The 20,234-nt window shown below is 46.7% G+C and overlaps 1 protein-coding gene across 8 annotated transcripts in view; it reads left to right on the forward strand.

The window, feature by feature from the left end:
• The window catches only part of PRKDC (protein kinase, DNA-activated, catalytic subunit), a 153,037-nt gene that overhangs the window by 50,669 nt on the left and 82,134 nt on the right, over positions 1-20,234 (forward strand). For 5 of the 8 annotated variants that reach the window (XM_057532490.1, XM_057532495.1, XM_057532492.1 and 2 more), the window contains exons 28-36: positions 6,333-6,427; positions 7,774-7,909; positions 9,046-9,179; positions 12,810-13,061; positions 14,730-14,953; positions 15,521-15,729; positions 16,034-16,166; positions 16,589-16,747; positions 17,850-18,053. In XM_057532490.1, coding sequence (XP_057388473.1) covers positions 6,333-6,427; positions 7,774-7,909; positions 9,046-9,179; positions 12,810-13,061; positions 14,730-14,953; positions 15,521-15,729; positions 16,034-16,166; positions 16,589-16,747; positions 17,850-18,053 — 1,546 coding nt within the window. The remainder of the gene's footprint in view (positions 1-6,332; positions 6,428-7,773; positions 7,910-9,045; positions 9,180-12,809; positions 13,062-14,729; positions 14,954-15,520; positions 15,730-16,033; positions 16,167-16,588; positions 16,748-17,849; positions 18,054-20,234) is intronic. The other 3 variants (XM_057532494.1, XM_057532497.1, XM_057532498.1) reach the window with 1 other exon arrangement.

Below are 20,234 nucleotides of genomic sequence, written 5' to 3' on the forward strand. Positions count from 1 at the left end.
CTCACGGGCCCAGTTGCTCTGTGGCATGTGGGATCTTCCCAGACCAGGGCTCGAACCCATGTCCCCTGCATTGGCAGGCAGATTCTCAACCACTGTGCCAACAGGGAAGCCCTGTGTTGATTTCTTTTAATTGAGGTATAGTTGAGGTAAAATGTATGTTTCAGGTGTACAGTGTAGTGATTCACAATTTTTAAAGGTTATGCTGCATTTATAGTTATTATAAAATATTGGCTGTTTTCCTGTGTTGTACATTATATCCTTGTTGCTTATCTGTTTTATGCATAGTAGTTTGTGTCTCTAAGTCCCCTACCCCTATTTTGCCCCTCCTCCTTCCCTCTGGTAACCACTAATTTGTTCTTTATATCTGTGAGTCTGGTTCTGTTTTGCTATATACATATGTTGGTTTTATTTTTTAGAGTTCTCGTACAAGTGGTATCATACAGTATTCGTCTGGTGTATTTCACTAAGCATAATACTCTGTAGGTCCATCCATGTAGCTGCAAATGGAATTATTTCATTCTTTTTTATGGCTGAGTAACATTCATTGTATATATTTACCACATCTTTTATTTATTTATTTTTTTCTTTGGCCTGACCAGGGATCTAACCTGTGCCTCCTGCAGTGGAAGCACGGAGTCCTAGCCACTGGAGTGCCAGGGAAGTCCCTTACCACATCTTCTTTATCCATTCATCCGTTGATGGACACTTAGGTTGTTTCCATGTCTTGGCAATTGTGAATAGTGCTGCTATGAACAGTGGGGTGCATGTAGTTTTTCAGATAAGTGTTTTTGGGCTTTTTGGATAAATACCCAGGAGTGGAATTGCTGGGTTGTGTGGTAGCTCTATTTTTAGTTTTTTGAGGAATCTCCACACTGTTCTCCACAGTGGCTGCACTAATTTACATTCCCACCCGCAGTGCATGAGGTGCACTTTTCTCCACATCCTCGCCAATACTTGTTATTTGCGGTCTTTTTGGTGATAGTCATCTGCCACGTGTGAGGTGATATGTCATTGTGGTTTTGATTGTACTTCCCTGATGATTAACGATGTTGAGCATCTTTTCATGTGCCTATTGGCTATCTGTGTGTCTTCTTTGCAAAAAGGTCTATTCAGGTCTTTGTTTTTTTGATACTGAGCTGTTTGAGCTGTTTGTATATTTTGGATATTAGCCCTGTATTCATCGTATCATTTGCAGATATTTTCTCTTGTTCAGTAGGTTGTCATTTTGTTGATGGTTTCCTTTGCTGTGCAGAGGTTTTTAGGTTTAATTAGGCCTCCTTTGTTTCTTTTTGCTTTTGTTTCCTTTGCTTTAGGAGACAGAAAATATTGCTACAATTTATGTCAGAGAGTGTTCTGCCTATGTTTTCTTCTAGGAGTTTTAAGGTTTCCAGTCCTACGTTTAGGTGTTTAATCCATTTTGAGTTTATTTTTTTATATGCTGTTAGAGAATGAATGTTCTAATTTCATTCTTCTACATGTAGCTGTCCGGTTTTCCCAGCACCAGTTATTGAAGAGACTGTCTTTTCTGCATTGTATATTCTTGCCTCCTTTGTCATAGATTAATTGACCATAAGTGCGTGGGCTTATTTCTGGGCTCTCTACTCTGTTCCATTGATCTATACATGTTTTGTGCTAATACCATGCTGTTTTGGTTACCGTACAGTATAGTTTGAAGTTAGGAAGCGTGATTCCTCCAGCTCTGTTATTCTTTCTCAAGAGTGTTCTGGCTATTTGGCGTCTTTTGTATTTCCATACAAAATTTAAAATTATTTGTTCTAGTTCTGTGAAAAATGCCCTTGGCATTTTGATACGTTTTTTAAATTGTGAAACCTATATGTATAGAAGAATGTTTAAAAACATGTAAAACTGTCACTATTTGCAGGTGACATGATATTACAGATAGAAAATCCTAAAGACTCCACCAATAAAACTGTTAGAACCAATAAACTCAGTAAAATTGCAGGACACAAAATCAGTATACAAAAGTCTGTTGCCTTTCTATGTACTCATAATGAACAATCAGAAAGTGAAATTAAGAAAACAATCTCAGGACTTCCCCGGTGGCACAGTGGTTAAGAATCCGCCTGCCAATGCAGGGGACACGGGTTCGAGCCCTGGTCTGGGAAGATCCCACATGCCGCGGAGCAACTAAGCCTGTGCGCCACAACTACTGAGCCTGTGCTCTACTGAAGCCTGTGTGCTCTAGGGCCTGTGTGCTGCAACTACTGAAGCCTGCACGCCTACAGCCTGTGCTCTGCAACAAGAGAAGCCACTGCAATGAGAAGCCCGCGCACCGCAATGAAGAATAGTCCCCGCTCACCGCAACTAGAGAAAGCCCGCATGCAGCAACAAAGAAGACCCAACGCAGCCAAAAAAAAAAAAAAAAGAAAAAAAGAAAACAATCTCATTTACAGCTGTCTCAAGAGGAATAAAATACCTAGGGATAAATTTAACCAAGGGGGTGAAAGACCTGTACACTGACAACTGTAAGACATTGATGACAGAAACTGAAGAAGACACAAATAAATAGAAAGATATTCTGTGCTCATGGATTGGAAGAGTTAATATTGTTAAAATGTCCATACTACCCAAAGCAATCTCCAGATTCAGTGCAATCCCTATCAAAATTCCAATGGCTTTGTTCACAGCAATGGGGCAAACAGCCCTAAAATTTGTATGGAACCCCAAAGACCCTGAAAAGACAAAGCAGTCCTGAAGAAGAGCAAGGCTGGAAGCATCACGCTTCCTGATTTCAAACTACTATACCAAGTTACAGTAATCAAAATAACACGATGTTGGCAGAAATACAGTCACATAGATCATTGGAACAGAATAGAATGCCCAGAATTAAACCCACACACATATGGTCAATTAATTTTATGACAGAGGAGCCAGGAATACACAGTGGAGAAAGACAGTCTCTTCAATAAATGGTGTTGGGAGAACTGGACAGCTACATGCAAAAGAATGAAACTGGACCCCTGTCTTACACCATTCACAAAAATTAACTCAAAATGGAGTAAAGATTTGAACGTAAGACCTGAAACCATAAAACTCCTAGAAGAAAACATAGGTGGTAAGCTCCCTGACATAGATGTGGTAAGCTCCCTGACATAGGTCTTAGGGATGATTTTTTGAATCTGACACCAAAAGCAAAAATAAACAAGTGGGATTACATCAAACTAAAAATTTCTGCACAGCAAACGGTCAACAAAATGAAAAGGCCACCTACTGAATGGGAGAATATAGTTGCAAATCATATATCTAATAAAGGGTTAATATCCAAAATATATAGAGAGCTCAATAGCAAAAAATCTGATTAAAAAAATGAGCAGAATATCTGACAAGACATTTTCCCAAAAAAGACATAGAAATGGCCAACAGGTACGTGAAAAGATGTTCAACATCACTAATCCTCAGGGAAATGCAGATCAAAACCACAATGAGGTACCACCTCACAGTGGTCAGAATGGCCGTCATCCAAAAGTCTACAAACACCAAATGCTGGAGAGGGTGTGGAGAAAAGGGAACCCTCGTGCACTGCTGATGGGAATGTAAATTCGTGTAGCCACTATGGAAAATAGTGTGGAGGTTCCTCAAAAAATTAAAAATAGAACTACCATACCATCCAGCAATTCCACTCCTGGGTATTTATCCGAAGAAAATGAAAACACTAATTTGAGAAGATTTATGCACCCCCATGTTCATTGCAGCATTATTTGTAATAGCCAAGACATGGAAGCAACCTAAGTGCCTAGTGAGAGATGAATGGATATAGAAGATCTGACACACACACACACACACACACACACACACACACACACGTGCGCACGAATATTACTCAGCCATAAAAAAGAAGGAAATCTTGCCATTTGTGACAACATGGTTGGACCTAGAGGGCATTATGCTAAGTAAAATAAGTCAGACAGAATAAGACAAATATTGTATGATCTCACCTATATATGAAATTGTAAACAACAACAACAAACAAACAAGCTCATAGATACAGAGAACAGATTGGTGGTTGCCAAAACCAGGGGCTGGGGGCTCAGAGCAATGAGTGAAGGGGATCAAAAGCTACAAACTTTAAGTTATAAAAGAAGTAGGTCCTGGTGGTGTAATGCACAGCATGATGACTACAGTTAGTAACACTGTATCCTAGATATGGAAGTTGCTGAGCGAGTAGATATTAAAAGTTCTTATCACAAGGCGAAACATTTTGTAAGCAGGCGTGGTGCCTGGTGTTAACTAGGCCTGCAGTGATGCTTTTGTAACATGTACAAACAGTGAATTGTTATGTTGCACACCTGAAACTGATAGAGTGTACGTCAGTTATACCTCAATTTGAAAACCCTAAAGTGTGTAAAGTTTGTAGAATAATAATAGTAACAGAAGTTCCTGCATATTGATCACCTAGGTTTAGAAATTGAGTGTTATCAGTATTTTAGATCCGCCCTGCCCTAAGTTAATCCTTCTTCTGACTTTGATGTTACTTGTTCCCTTGCTTTGCTTTTTTGCTTCATTCTCTGTATATTGGTATGTGCCCTAATCGGTGTGCTCTTGGTTTTGGAAAGCAGCTGTTAGGCATAGACACGGCCAGGTAAGGTTGGGTCAGTGTTTTCACTGTCAGGTAAAGGATCCTGGGAAACTCTGCTGAACAGAGACTGGCTTCAGCTTCTCTGAGAGGACAGGAGCCTGGTCCAAGGAAGTAGGTTGACAAAGTCCATCGTTAGTCCTGGGAAGCAGAGCTCTCTAGAAATGTGTGAAGTGGACCCACAACTGACATCTGGGAGAAATACCATCCAAGAATGTGGACTACCCTTTAGTTTCTGCTTCTCAGACCCCAGTGGCCTGACTTGGGTGTCAGGAGCAGGTCAGAGCAGAATTCTCTTGTGGGATCAGCGAGTGCAGTCGGCAGTCCAGGCTGAACCTGGGCTGGCGGGCGGCGTCACGCAGGGGTCGTTGGGCCTGGCTCCTCTGAGTCTGTCAGGGTGGAGAGCCCCTCTCCACCCAACTCGCCTACCCTGTCCGACCCGACCGTGCGCCCGTGCTCCCCCATCCGTCTTGTCGGGCCTTGTTCCCTTTCCCCTGTTGCCGTCTTTCTCAGACACTCAGATTTGCTGGACTACATTCCGGGTGGCTTTGAGAAATGATGACTGAGGGAACTGTGTTCGAGGGCTTGCGTGTTAAGTGATGTAAGTACAAGTTCGGGTGCTTCCATCCTGCAAGCTCATGAACTGTTCTGGAGAGCTTTCCTTGGGGATCGTGGATTTGGAGTATCATTTGGTCATGTCATTTCCTCCTCGCTACTTCAAGTGGCTTTGGCATCTAAGATACAAGCTACTGTAGCCAGCCTGGGACTCTGACCCCAGCCCCCCTTTCTGCGGTCTGGCCGCACTTTGCTCTTCCAGGTGAGCCTTGGCCCCTCGCTCCGACGCCTGCGCTCCGTCCGCCTTCGTGGCCCACAGCGCGATGCCCTTCAGTGTCAGTGTCACATCTGGGTGTCGTGGCAGACACGTGGAGCTTGTGGGTCCCCTTCTAGGATTCAGATTTTAAAAATTAGGGTGATATTCCTCCCGAACCAAACAGCGGTGTGCGGTCTCGTTCTGAGCCCTGGCCCACCCTCCAGCACCTGCTGGTTCCCCACTCCGGTTCTGTTCCAGGAAATCACCACCTCTCAGAGGTGGAGCAGTGACCCTGCACTTGGTCACACGGCTAGAACGCCCACGAGCCTTAGTGCCCCTGCCTGGCCTTGTGCGCTTAATCATTCACTGTCCTGTGTCACTGAGGAACAGATTTTCGAGGGAGAGGCTGGCCTGTGGCCCACCCATGAATGTGACATCAGTGGATGGTTCACAGACATTGGTGGGCCAGGTGGTTGCTCACATGTGACGGATATGCTTGTAAAAGGCCCCGAGATGACTGCTGATGTTAACTTACTTTTGGATAGGTAGAGAGCTTTTAAAATTCCTTTATTTAAAAAAAATGTGAACGTAGTACCAGGTCTTCTTTTCTGCTGTGTGTAATTTTGATGAGGTGTGTGGAGTGTGGTCAGAACAGTGGCTTTAGGTTTTAGGTTATGTGCTGTGAGCAGGTCCACAGGTGGAGGAGGGTGCTTGTAATAGTAAAAAGCCCGTGCCTCTTGGGTCTGTTTTTGACCAGGTTTTCTTCTTGCAGAAGTGTTTTAGGTTGTTTTATGTTTTAAAACATTTGAGGCATTTTTAAAGACAAATTTCATTAAGGTATGTATTCTTTAATAACATAACTTTTTCCCTTCATTGTTTCCGTGTTGTTGTCTTCTCAGATAAGGCTCAATATTCTTTATTTTGCAGGGAAGAAGAGTCTCTGGTAGAACAGTTTGTGTTTGAAGCCTTGGTGACGTACGTGGAAAGCCTGGCCTTAGCACATGCGGATGAGAGGTCCTTAGGTAGGTCCCATTCGGGCTTTCTGTGTGTGTAGGGAGCCTGTCCCCGTGGGGGCCTAGGTCACCCCCTCGTAAGGAGCTGTCTTCTCCTCACACCCCCATTTCGGGGGTGAGTGAAGGGGAGGTGGCGCGCTCTGCTGCCTCAGACCCGCTTGGTGCAAGAGGCTTCAGTGCCTCCTCTACGACTCGCCGTGTCCCCCGGCGTCCACTCACCTTCACCCCTGGTTGGTCAGGGATCCTGGCCAGGGCACGTGGGCAGCCCTGCTGTGAAGCTCCACTGAAAGCGCACGGCTGGCACGAGCTAAAGAAAGCTGGCCCTTGTCTCTGAATTCACTAATGACAGCTAGAAGGTAGAAAGTAGGTTTCCTTACAAGGTTGTAATGAGGCTATTTTGACAGTAATTAAGACGTTGTTTAAACATACTAAGTCAGAAATAGGCTGGAGTGGCAAAGAGAGTAATAAATGATCGTCTTTGCAGTTAAGCTCTGTCCGGAAGCTGTCAGAACCATCCAGGAGTTCTGGGGCTGGAAGACTTCTCGGGGATCTCCCCGCTCAGTCTGCATGGGGGTCTGGCCCGGGGCGCGTGGACCCTGGTGTGGCTCTCACAGCGAGTGCCGTGGAGACCCCCTGCCCCTCTCACTTGCCAGATGGGGGTGTCTCATTTTTTGACAGATTGAAGCTCTGTCGTCCTGCCTGGTGACAGCCCTACTAATGAGCAAGAACACTAACAGTTCAGTCCCGCCGTCAGCCGCCGTTAGCTTCAGAGCGCCTTATCTTGACATATATAGGTGAATTTTCTCAGCAAGTGAAATTTCACTCTTTTAAAATCACTGCCGTAGTTAAAAAGCGTAGATGAAATTTCACTCTTTTAAAAATCACTGCCATAGTTAAAAAGCATAGAAAGAAAACTTCCTTGGTAACAGAGGTCAGAATAGTCTGTGTGAGGCCCCTTTCCCGAATAACCCTAGATGCCTGTAGATGGTTTTACTATTTTATTTCTCTTCTCCTCCTGCAGTGGCTGTATTATTAACTATAATATAGTTTAACCTACATGAGAAAAGTGCGGGTCAAGGAACTGACCGCCTGAAATAATAGCCTTCAGTGGGGTGCATGGGCTGTGGCCTGCTTTGTGGGTTTTGTAACACCTGCAGAGTCCTTCCATCCCAGACCTGTACACAAGGCTGTGCTTTGCTCTGCTGTCCTGCAGTCTTAAACATGGGTTTTGTATTTGGATGTGCAGTGTTGTATTTTGAGGGATGAAAAATACTCCTTTGTAAAATCACCTTTTTAATTACAAAGCTAGGCCGATAAGCCTGTAGTGCTACTTTGCTAACGCTGATCGGCTGTAGATCTCCTTCAGCAATCTCTGTTTGTGGTGAGAGCAGGCACGGCTCCACAATGCTGCGAAGCTATCGACCACCTGGAGCGCATCGTCGAGAAGAAGCACGTTTCTTTAAACAAAGCAAAAAAGCGACGCTGTCCCCGGTAGGTGAGGTTGCTTCCTTTTTCTTTTTCTTTCCCCCGAACATAAAACTAATTCTCAGTTAGCACAGGAGGATCTAGGAGGAATTTGTGAAAGTACAAAGCGTCAATTTTCCAAAGTAACCTGAAAGCTTTATGTTTGAAAGTGCTTTGTTTAAGGTGTCATCTTGGTTGGGATAGTGGATACAATTTGAAAATCAGTTTTGTAACTGAGACATTTGTCTGCACTAATTTTGAATATGAATTTGGTGTGGAATTATTTGCTTGGAATGTGCATGAGCTGTTTGTTATGGAGTAGGTTTGAAATGTGAGAACTAAAATATTGGAATGGTAGGATTTTGACAGAATGAGGTTACAGATTATGAAATGAAGCCACTCGAAAGCAAGGCTGGCTTATTGCCCAGTGGTTTCCAGTCTTTGCTCCCACTTCCACCCCGGCAGGGCCTCTTTCCCAGACGGGGTGCGGGTGTACCACGCCTCGTCCCCGCAGGTCTGTGCAGGGGTCTGGGGGCTCTGGTGTCTGCTGGCGTCCACCACTCTGCAGAAGCACAACCTGCAGGCTGGACGTTAGTACTCCCTCTGTGGTTTTAAAATTGATTCTTCCAGATTCTGCCGCTGAGTATGACGTCTCTCCAGGTCACTCATGCTCACGCTTGAGCAGTAGAATTACCTTGAGGTCTGGTTACATACAGCACAGGTCGCTGGGCCTTGCTGTGGAATTGGCTTCAGTAGGTTTAGGGTGGGGCTGAGAATTTGCCTTTCTGCCAAGCTAATACTGATGCAGCTGGTCCAGGGACCACAATTTGAGAAGCACTACTTCAGATCTTAAACCCCCTTTCGTTTTAAAGTGCATTGAAAAGGAAACATGAAAATACTTGGCGCTGATCTTTTAAGAAATGCTTTTTAATTTTTCCCTCAATTAAACAAAGAAAAGGTAAGCAGCATTTAGGACCTATTTTGCCTGTGACATTTCAATTGTATTCTAATGATAATACACTAAAAATAAATCGAATGCCTTTAAATATGGTTTCTACATGTATCAGGGTAGCAAAATTGAATTTATGGGTTTTAGACTCTGGGGTCAGCTAAATGCTGAATGTTGGGGTGTGAATATTAAATACAGTGTATTCTCCATGCAGAGGCTTTCCACCTACGGCATCCTTGTGTTTATCGGACGTGGTCCAGTGGCTTTTCGCCAATTGTGGGAGGCCCCAGACAGAATGTCGACACAAATCCATAGAACTCTTTTATAAATTTGTTCCTTTGTTGCCAGGTATGATGGTCTTTATGCCCTATAAATGACTTTTGCCAGTAGTTTAGAGATGCACTTATATAAAACATGATATTTCCATTATTTAGATAAATGTAACATGTTCTAATAAATACAAAAAATAAGTACGTTCTAATAAATACAAAGAATAAGTACAAAAAATAATCATTACAGATCGTTTGTAAGACAGGTGATAAATTATGGCTGTACATTTCTCACAGATTTATAGAAGGAAAGAAAAAAATGCTGTTTTGATGTTAGTCAGACGCCACAGGAGAGGTAAACTTAGAATTTCCAGTACCTTTTATTCCACAGCATCTTTGCTTTTCTGTCCCACCTCAAAGAAAGAAGGGAGGATTGGATGACCATAGTAGTTAACACGATATTCAGTTAAGGTTAGAAATCTTATTAATAGTTAATGAAGTGGGACTTCCCTGGTGGTGCAGTGGTTAAGAATCTGCCTGCCAGTGCAGGGGACTCGGGTTCGAGCCCTGGTCTGGGAAGATCCCACATGCCGCGGAGCAACTAAGCCTTTGCGCCACAACTACCGAGCCTGCACTCTAGAGCCCGCGAGTCACAACTACTGAGCCCGTGTGCCACAACTACTGAGCTTGTGCTCTAGAGCTTGCAGGCCACAACTACTGAAGCCTGCGCGCCTAGAGCCCACGCTCCGCAACAAGAGAAGCCACTGCAATGAGAAGCCCGTGCACCACAACGAAGAGTAGCCCCCGCTCGCCGCAACTAGAGAAAGCCCACGTGCAGCAACAAAGGCTCAACTTAGCCAAATATAAATTTAAAAAAACACACTTATATAAAAAAAAAAAGTTAATGAAGTAATGCAGTTGTTTTATTTCGACCTGTAATTAATAAGGAATTGCCAGACTCCTAAGTCTGAATGATCTCAGATCATTTGGTATTAAAGGAAAGCAATGGACCTATGCTTTTCAGTAGTTACTGTACTAAACCATTAAACTGTACTTAAGAGACTTGAGATAATTTCTAAATTTCTCAGGAATAAATGTATTGGTAGCTCAGGCGTGGGCTTCAGTAGCTGAGGCATGGGGAGGCTGTGCCCCAGGACAGACTCAGGCCCTGGCTCCCCTTCACGCGCACCGGGCACTAGTCCAGAACCAGGACATGCTGTGGCGTGGGCATCTGGGTGAGGAGGTGCCAGTGCACCACGGATCGTGCGCTGGTTCTCTTCAGCACGTGGCGTGGAGGACCTCTGTGGGGCTGCTTCAGGGACAAGAGGTGGAAGTGACTCTGTGTCATTCTGAGACTTAGAAGGGTTCCGCATTTGTTATACTCGAATATAATATATACTGCGGAATACGTTATGTTAAATACTATATATTTTACGTACTGTATGTTGTGATTGTATTCATACTATTCCTTACGTACGCTATATAAATACATAGTATGTAATTATCTACTATACTATCATTTTATGTATATGGTAGAAATGTATATTTGTATTTTTTAATTTAGAGAATTGTTTTAAAAACATTATTAGTATTTTACATATGCTTACTGCTTTTAGTTAACAAGTTTGTTTTACATGTTGTCATTCTCACAACGAAGTCAGTGAAGAGTGGATGGGATGGAGGGCGGGGCATCTTCTCCTTATTTTTAAAGGAAACTGAGGCCCAGACTCTTCTGAGGTAGGACTGCTTGCTGCAGGCCCCGCGATTTCCAGCGGCATCAGCTCGGCTGATCCCAGACATTTCCACTGCTCTTCTTCCTAGCTGCCTGCTACAGGGACCTTGTATACTTTCAGTGAAATAAAAGCGCTCTACCTCTCAGAATGGTCTTTGTTAATAAGCACAGGATGCTGAGTACTGGTGAACGTTGCCCTGCTACCACCATGACTCACCTCTTTTGTGGCTTCCAGTGGGGTGTTTGCCCTCTTCTTTATCTTTGCCCCTGTGATTTTTAAGGTCCCATGTCCTGCAGTAGTGCCCTGTGCGTGGTTGGGCTGGGTATGTGGACACCCAGATCCATGGGACGTAATGACAGGTGCAGGTTTGGCCCCGCTGCGTGTCAGGGCCTCCCGATGCCGACACCGGGGAGTCGGGGCGGGTTGGGTGGAGAGGCAGAGAGACAGAGACCACCTCACGGTGGGGAGGGCCCTCCCCGCCCCCCCTCCCCCCTCCCCCCTCCCCCACCAATCCTCGACCTGTCTTGCTTCCCTCTAGACCTGTCTTCCCGGGTCCTTCCTTTCTGCACGTCCTCTTCTGCTGCTCTTAGCTAGCACTCGATGTAGAATTTAAATATAGTATTCTTCACTCATGGTTACGGTTTTATTCATTTCTTCTTAGTGAAAATAATGGAATGTTTAATATTTCTTCCTAAGACAAACCCTGAAAACATGGTACTAATCTTTCACTTATATAGCTTGTGAGAAGTATTTTTTGACACAGTAAAAAAAACGTTTCTTTTTTTCTTTTTTTATAAATTTATTCATTTATTTATTTTATTTTTGGCTGCACTGGGTCTTCGTTGCTGCACGCGGGCTTTCTCTAGTTGTGGTGAGCGGGGGCTACTCTTTGTTGTTGTGCACGGGCTTCTCATTGCGGTGGCTTCTCCTGTTGCGGAGCACGGGCTCTAGGCACATGGGCTTCAGTAGTTGTGGCTCGTGGGCTCTAGGCGCACGGGCTTCAGTAGTTGTGGCGCACGGGCTTAGTTGCTCCGCAGCACGTGGGATCTTCCCGGACCGGGGCTCGAACCCGCGTCCCCTGCATCGGCAGGTGGATTCTTAACCACTGCGCCACCAGGGAAGTCCCCAGTTCTTCTTTTGCATCAGAAATATATTACTGTTTTGGATTCTTCTGTACCTTCATTAGAGTCAGAATGACTTGACCTTTTTACAGCCACTGATTTCAGAGCATACAAAATACACTTTAATGTTTTTTTCTTTAATTTAGAAAATGATTAATACCTAAAAGAAAAATATCTTTTCAAAAGCAGATCATTTGACTCACTTATTTAATAAGCACGGCACTTGCCACGTGGTAGATGCTATTCTAAGCACTTTTTCAGATACTAACTGCTTCGGTTTCACTTCACCTTGGTGACAACCTCAGAGGTAGATACTGTGTGCGTCTCACTGTGGACGAGGAAGCAGGCTGGCGAGGCCTGGTCCCCGCGGCCGCTGGTAGCACAGGCAGAGGGGCTGGAGTGTCTGACTGCTCTGTGTTTATTCCTTAAAAAAAGCAATAATGACTTTCAGGAAAAAAGGCAGGAGAAAGAGTGTGAAGTTTATAGGTATTCAAATGGTATCCGACTATGTTAATAATGTTTAAAGAGACTGAAGAGAATGGCTTTTGGTTGAAATACCTTCTTGACAGTAAGTACAGTGATCAAGTTGTAAGTGCTGCGGTTAAAATAAGATTATCCTGGATCATTTTGGAATTTCAGTGCACTGGTAAGTCGTTTATGTGGGACATTTTGAAATATTGTGATATTGCCCGTCTTGTTCTGGTCTGATTACATTTTTAACATACCAGACTTTTAATTTTTGTTTTTTATTATTGGGAGATGCTGTTTTTAATTAGGTACAGTGATTAGATCAAGTGATTTTTAACTACATGAAAGTGATTTATATGTGTGTTTTAATCTTGTTTCTCTTTTAAGGCAACAAATGCCCTTCCCTGTGGCTGAGAGACCTGGTCCAGAAGGAAGGCGTTTCCTTCCTCGTAAGCGCATTTGAGGGGGGAGGCGCCTGCAATCCGCCCGCCGGCATCCTCGCCCAGCCCACCCTCCTCCAGCCGCACGGGCCGTTCAGCCTGCGTGCCGCGCTGCAGTGGATGGACGCGCTGCTGGCCGCGCTGGAGTGCTACAACACCTTCCTGGGCGCAGGGACACTTGGTGCCGCCCAGCTCCTGGGTGGGTGGAGCCTCCCTGGGTCAGCAACGCGGGGCTCTGCCCGGAACCATGCCCGGGCCAAGATGGGTGGGGTTTTGGTTGGACAGGATCACAGGGTGTCATTTCTTCAGCTCTGCCTGCGTCTCCGAGCTCACAGTAAGGGTGGGGGGACTCCCTGCCCGGAGTCTGTGCTGCTTTCTTGCCCTGTTCACAGGTTCTCAGTGACCCTTACGTAAAGTAACCTTCTGAGGTTTTCCTGAGGCCCTCTGATCTTGTGCCACGTCTCTGTTTAGCGGCTCTTTAGTTTTCTTGCATCTTTCTGTCCCTGGAGCTTCTCTGTTGTAGTGCGGTAGTGACGGTGTTGTTTGCAAAGGACGTCAGGCGGGTGGGATGTGAGTGCTGGGCAGGCTCTGTCCCCCCGGCGACCCCGGTGGCCCACGCGGACAGGCGCTGGCTCTGGGAGTGGCGTCCCCCAGGAAGGAGCGCCTGGAGCCGGCTGTTGCCTGACCGCTGCGCTCTCTGCTTCAGGGTTCTCGGAGCGGCTGGTTGAGTCTTCTGGCGGTTCTCCTGGACCCCCTCCCGTGGGCGGAGCCTCAGACTTGCCCTCAGAACGGGCTGTGCTCTTTATATGATTGTTTGTGCGGGGTGGGGGTGGGGGCTTCGTTCCAGCTGGGGCGGCGTCTGACCAGAGGGCCTGCCGTTCTCTCCGCAGGCCTGTCAGAGGTGACGGGGTTGGGAGGAGTCAGACGTGACGGGGTTGGGAGGAGTCAGACACGGCCCCTGGCCTGCTGGGTTCAGGGTACCTGGCGTTTGAGAATGCAGTTCTGAACACATTGTCTCCCAATTCTTTAAATACATAATGACCTGTCAGTTGGCAGTTTGATCGCCTTCCTTAAATCTAAGGAGAACAAAGACCTGGAAGCCATCACCCTAGAGGACCTAACCAGCCTCCACCTTTGTTCACTCCCTTGGCTTGTGCACCGTTGTTGTCACGTGTCCCTTGCCTTTACCCCAGAACGGCGAGCTGTGCTCGGATTGCGGAGCGGAGAACAGCGTGTCCGTCCTTCGTGTGGCGGAGCGTGTCTCACACTCACGAGTTTGGGGAGAAACCCGTTTGGGAGTTGATCAGAAATTGATCCCATAAAACGCCAGTCACAGCCTCTGGCTTAAAGGCCACTGCCATGGCGTGTCTCTCCGTTGCCCTCTGAAGGACATTTAGGTTGTTTCTATTTTTTTATTATTAAAAACTGCTAAAATTAACATCCTCAAAGCACATCTTTGCAATTCTGCCATTATTTCCCGAGGATAAAATTTCAGTGCTGGATCAAAGCATATGAGCTTTTAAACCTTTGATAGAAATTGGTGTGCACGTTTTTTTAAGCTTTTAGTATGATTTGGCAAATAGCCCTTCAAAAAGATCATGGTAATTTATGGTCCCACAGTAGTGTTTGAGAGCCAAGACCTAACCTTCCGTAGGTGTGTTCTTACTGTACGAGTCTGCAGTTGAGTTCTGTTCGGGTGGTGTTTTGAGATGAGAAGAAATAAGTGCCGTTTTATTCGGCTTTTATTAAAACCTTTAAAATTTTGACTGAAAGTATATCACACCTGTACTTAAAGACAGAACTTTACATTAATCTTAGTGGGTTTAGAAGGAAGTGTATGTTAACATTTCAATACAATTTTTTCTAGATGCTGAAACACAGTCTTCACTTTGGAAAGCAGTGGCTTTCTTCTTAGAAAGCATTGCTCTGCATGATATTACGGCTGCAGAAAAGTGCTTTGGTGCCAGGGCCGCAGGTGACAGACCCAGCCCACAGGAAGGAGAAAGATACAGTTACAGCAAATGCACGGTGGTGGTCCGGGTCCTGGAGTTCTCCACAACGCTGCTTGGCACCTCCCCTGACAGCTGGAAGGTAGGCCTGCCCGCTGCCCTGGTCAAGGGGCCTGTGCTTGGCTACCCTCTATGGTGGTTCTGGCCTTCTTAGAACTTTCCCTTGCTATAGGAGTTGTCTCTTCTTGAAAGTAATGATAAAACTCTGCGTGTACTTCAGATTCTCACTGTGCAAATAAAAGACACAGTTTTTCTAGATGTTTATTGGCTACTGTGTTTTATGCTGTGATCAAGCATCTGCCTGACGAAATGCGCATCAGCCGACATCTGTAAATGTGTCTGTGAGGCTGAGACCCGCACCCCCTCAGTGCCTGCTCAGCACCTACTGTGCGCCAGGCCCCGCCTCTGCCAGGGCTGGAAGCCCACGGCGCCGCCCTGTGAAGGCTTCTGGGGCACCTCCGAGCCGCCTGTCCACGTGTGGTGCACAGTTGCTCTCCCGCCGTGACGGCAGTCAGGTCCACGTGGCGGAGACCTGGGGACTGCAGAACCTGAACTGTGTGCTGCCTGAGCCCCGCCCCATCCCTCCCACTTGCTGGGCCGTCCACTGCGGTGAACGCCCCGACGCTGACCGATGGGTGTGTCTGTGCAGCTCCTCGGGAAGGATTCGTGCAGCGCAGACCTTACGAAGCTCCTGGTGAGAACGCTGTGTGCGCCCTCGAGCGTGGGCTTCAACGTCGGGGACTTCCCGGTGATGGACCACCTCCCCAGTGTGTGCGTGGGCCTGCTGAGGGCCCTGAAGACGTCCCCGCACCGTGCTGCGCTGGAGGCGTGCCTCAGGGAGGAGGTCACGGCATGGAGGTGGGGCTTCCGGGGCGGCCTCGGGACGGGGTGGGGGTGGGGGTGAGGGCAGGGCGCAGAGGCCCCTCCACGGCTTAGCCCTCAGGGCAGCAGGCGGCCTGCGGGTGGCCCCGAGGCGTCCCTGCGGCGCTGGCACGCACCCTAGTTTGCTTAACCGGGGTTTGCTGTCCAGGACCTGGCGGTGGACTGGGGCAGCGGGAAGCTAGTAAATGCATTGCAGCAGGACGCACACCGTCTTCAGCGTCCTGGAACGTCGTGAGGCCGGCACTCACCTGGTTTCCTTTTGCTTTCCCTGCACGGCCAGCATTGAGGAGCTCTGCGCTGTTGACCTTTATGGCCTGGACGCTCACGTTCATAGGGCCAAGCTGGCGTCTGTCGTGTCGGCTTGCAAGCAGCTTCACGGGGCTGGCTTTCTGCATGTTGTAGCACCATCGCAGGTAACCGTGCCAGTTCGTTTTACGTTTCTCTTAGCTCATTATGCCAGTTTGTCGATTTATTTATAGCCTTTTTAAAACATCCCTTATGTACAGAGCATGGCAAGATAGGAATTAGAGAGATACTTGCTCCAGACGTGGCAGTGTTGCCTAGAGTGTAAATATGACAGTAAGTGTAAAAGTTTATAAATGTAAAATGAAAATAAAGGACACTTGAATATTTCCAGCACCTTCTGAAGACCTTTAGGCACTAACTGCTATTGTGCCTGTGTGGCCAGGAGCCAGAGGTGAGTGAAAATGCCCCTGACAGTTGGTAGGCAGTGGTCAGTGTTGGTGAACCTGGATTTGTATTAATGGAAGGTGTGAGATTGCGTTTTTCTATGTCATACCTCACTGTTGGGTATTTCAGTGTTGCTTTGCTCTAGTCTGCAGATGAGCAGCATTCTCTCGGCACAAAGCTTCTCTCCTTGGTTTATAAAAGCATCGCACCTGGAGTCGAAGGGCAGTGCCTGCCCTCACTGGACCCCAGCTGCAAGCGGCTCGCCAATGGACTTCTGGAGTTGGCCTTTGCTTGTGGAGGACTGGTAGGAAAAACAGCTGCGTGCACGTGTGCTGTCCCAGTGACGTCAGGCGTCACTCACTTGCAGCGTCTCTGAAAACGGGAATTTAGCTGGGTAACTTCTTAGCTGCACAAGGACTTTAACTGATTTACGTGAGATGACTTTCTAAAAGTTTTTTTTTAATTTTTAATATAAAAGGAGTAGAATGACCTTCTTAAGCTGAAGTTTTGTCTATCCCAGTTTATTTCCAAAAGGCCTTCAGGCAGAGAGCAATTTGTGACTGCAAAGCCGGCCTGTGTTGACACAGTGGCCTCTGCTTCCCCCATCCTTGGCGACTCTTCAGAGGCTGATGTGGGGGAGGCCCTGGAGGAGCGTCCCAGACGCCCCACACAGCGCTCATGGCCTTCTGAGCTGTGCAGGGCTGGCCTCAGACAGTCTCTCTAGCTGTGGTTCCCCCTCCCCTTCTCGGGCCCCTCTGTCCTCTCAGTGCAAACAGCCCTCCCCTCCCCTTCCCGGGCCCCTCTGTCCTCTCAGTGCAAACAGCCCTCCCCTCCCCTTCTCGGGCCCCTCTGTCCTCTCAGTGCAAACAGCCCTCCCCTCCCCTTCTCGGGCCCCTCTGTCCTCTCAGTGCAAACAGCCCTCACCTCCCCTTCTCGGGCCCCTCTGTCCACTCAGTGCAAACAGCCCTCCCCTCCCCTTCTCGGGCCCCTCTGTCCTCTCAGTGCAAACAGCCCTCCCCTCCCCTTCTCGGGCCCCTCTGTCCACTCAGTGCAAACAGCCCTCCCCTCCCCTTCCCGGGCCCCTCTGTCCTCTCAGTGCAAACAGCCCTCCCCTCCCCTTCCCGGGCCCCTCTGTCCTCTCAGTGCAAACAGCCCTCCCCCTTCCTAGACTCTCCCCTCCGAGCAGCAGCCACGAGAGCGTGTGCAACACTGGGAGACACGTGAGTCAGGGGAAGCGTTCTCACCCAAAGCAAAACCTGGCAAGTGGAGCCATGCTGAATGTCTACAGTTAGACCAACCCGGGCCTCCCAGGACCAGGCCCCTGTAGACTCGGTGTTCTCCGCTGCCAGAGTTAACAGCCGCCCAGGGAGTCGTGGGCCACAGCCCTTCTCGTTTCCTCTTTGCAGTGTGAGCACCTGGTGGGTCTTCTCCTGGACACGGCGGTGGTGTCCATGCCATCCTCAGGAGGGTCCCAGAGGAACATCATCAGCTTCTCTCACGGACAGTACTTCTACAGCTTGTTCTCAGAAACAATCAACACTGAACTGTTGAAAAATCTAGATGTTGCTGTATTGGAGCTCATGAAGTCATCTGTGGATAATCCCAAAATGGTAATGGATTTTTCCTTTTAATAAAGTATATTTTCTTTAGTAATGCTTATAAAAGGGTTGCCATATGCCTGAAATAATACAGCAATAAAACAAAGTGAGGGACTTCCCTGCTGGTCCAGTGGTTAAGACTTTGCATTCAGATGCAGGGGGGTACGCGTTCCATCCCTGAAAGGCCAGCCTGCCTTTTCGGCCCCACCGGCCGCGGCTGGTCCTGATGTGCTGCAGTCCTCCCCGGTCACGGCTTCCATGGTCTCGAGGCTGAGGCCTCACTTCCCACGTGTTCCTGCTCTAGTCCCTTCGCCCCCTCAGAGTGAACCTGTGCAGATCAGTATTTGTTTTTAATAAATTTATTTATTTATTTATTTTTGGCTGCGTTGGGTCTTCATTGCTGCACGCGGGCTTTCTCTAGTTGTGGCGAGCGGGGGCTACTCTTCGTTGCGGTGCGTGGGCTTCTCATTGCGGTGGCCTCTCTTGTTGCGGAGCCTGGGCTCTAGGTGCGCGGGCTTCAGTAGTTGTGGTGCGCGGGCTCCGGTAGTTGTGGCACACAGGCTCCAGAGCGCAGGCTGAGTAGTTGTGGCGCACGGACTTAGTTGCTCCGCGGCGTGTGGGATCTTCCCGGACCAGGGCTCGAACCCGTGTCCCCTGCATTGGCAGGTGGATTCTTAACCACTGCGCCAAGGAATTCCAGATCAGTATTTAATATATAGTTGACTTGTTTGCTAAACACAAAATTTTGAACTTCAACCTGGTCGGTAGACAATCAAAAATTGTTAACTGTTGGAATGATCATTCTAAGGGAGAGGCATAATTTCCTGCTGAGTTAATAAGCTTTTATTCCAAGCAGTGCTAGTTGTCTCTTGTAGGGGAAGATTTTGTGGTAGATTGCACTAGAAATTTGTATTTTTAGAAGTTAGAAATAAAATTGCAGTAGACCCACAACACTCAGGAAATAACAGCATTTCGAGCTTGTAAACTATTCAGGCTTAACGGGGAAGAAACCATACTCATTTATCTCCACCTCCTCCCTAGATCCCTCTAAAGTGATAGAAGCAAGGTTGTTGTTTGGTTTTTTGTTTTTTTGAAAGCACAGTCTTAAAGGATACAGAAAAGGAGAAAAGACAAGAGTGACAACATTTTGGAAGCTAGAAAGCAAAAGGACAAGCAGTGACAGACTTCAGAGTACGAGAAAGCTGCAGTGGGGCCTTGGTGTGCAGGCGGTGGGATTGGGTGACTGTTAGCCAGCTCCCGCGGGCTCGCCCTGTCCTTGGGGGGCGCAGGAGGCTAGAGGTGCAGACCCTCTTGGCTGGGGGACCCTGGGCGTAGTTAAGGGTAAAGATACCTTTTTTCTAAAGAAACACCTTTAGTGAAAATTAGAATCACAGTATATAACCCAAGTATTTCTTTAAGCAACATAGTGAAGTTTGAAATGCTTTGAACCATAGCAAAAGCACTGTACTACTCCACTGGTGAGAATTCCACTTTGTACTTTTATCCCCAAGTTTAACGTTAGTTCCTCAATTCTTCTGATCTTGGTTTCCCACCGATTTTTTTTTGAACAGCCCAAGTGTTTCTGGTGTATGCTGTATTTTTGTGTTTTGCCCATTTTTCTCTTGGGATGTATTTTCTTATTAATTTGTAAAATTTTTGTATACTAAGTGTAGCAGACCTCTGTCTGTCATGTATGCAGAAGGTCCTTTTTCCTACTGACCATTTGTCTTTCTCAGTTGGAGTGTTTATTCCATACAGAAGTATTTGATTTTTTTATAGTTAAAGAAGATACCAGTCTTCTTTTCAGTTGCTCTGTTTTTCATGTCATATTTAGAAAGGCTTTCTCCATCCCAATATTATCTTTAAAATCTATCTGCCCATGTTTTCTTCTGTTACTTTTATAGTTTCTTTTTTAAACAAATGTAAGTAATGCAAACAGCACTGTAGAAATGATATTTTTTCCTAAATAGATATATACTGGACAAACATTCATTCACAAATGCATATTTTCCTCATTAATTCAAGTTTCTAACTTTTTCAGATCCGAATCTCTATACAAATTTAGGTCGGAGGTTGTTTGTTACTTACCTATCTATTTTTCAGCCAGTACCACACTTTTAATTTCAGCAATTGTAAGATACACTTTAATATCTGGTAAGGCAGTGTTCCTTCGTAGTTTTTTTGTGTTTTCGA

The sequence above is a fragment of the Balaenoptera acutorostrata genome, chromosome 17 (genome assembly GCF_949987535.1).
Source record: "Balaenoptera acutorostrata chromosome 17, mBalAcu1.1, whole genome shotgun sequence".
Classification (NCBI taxonomy): Eukaryota; Metazoa; Chordata; class Mammalia; order Artiodactyla; family Balaenopteridae; genus Balaenoptera; species Balaenoptera acutorostrata.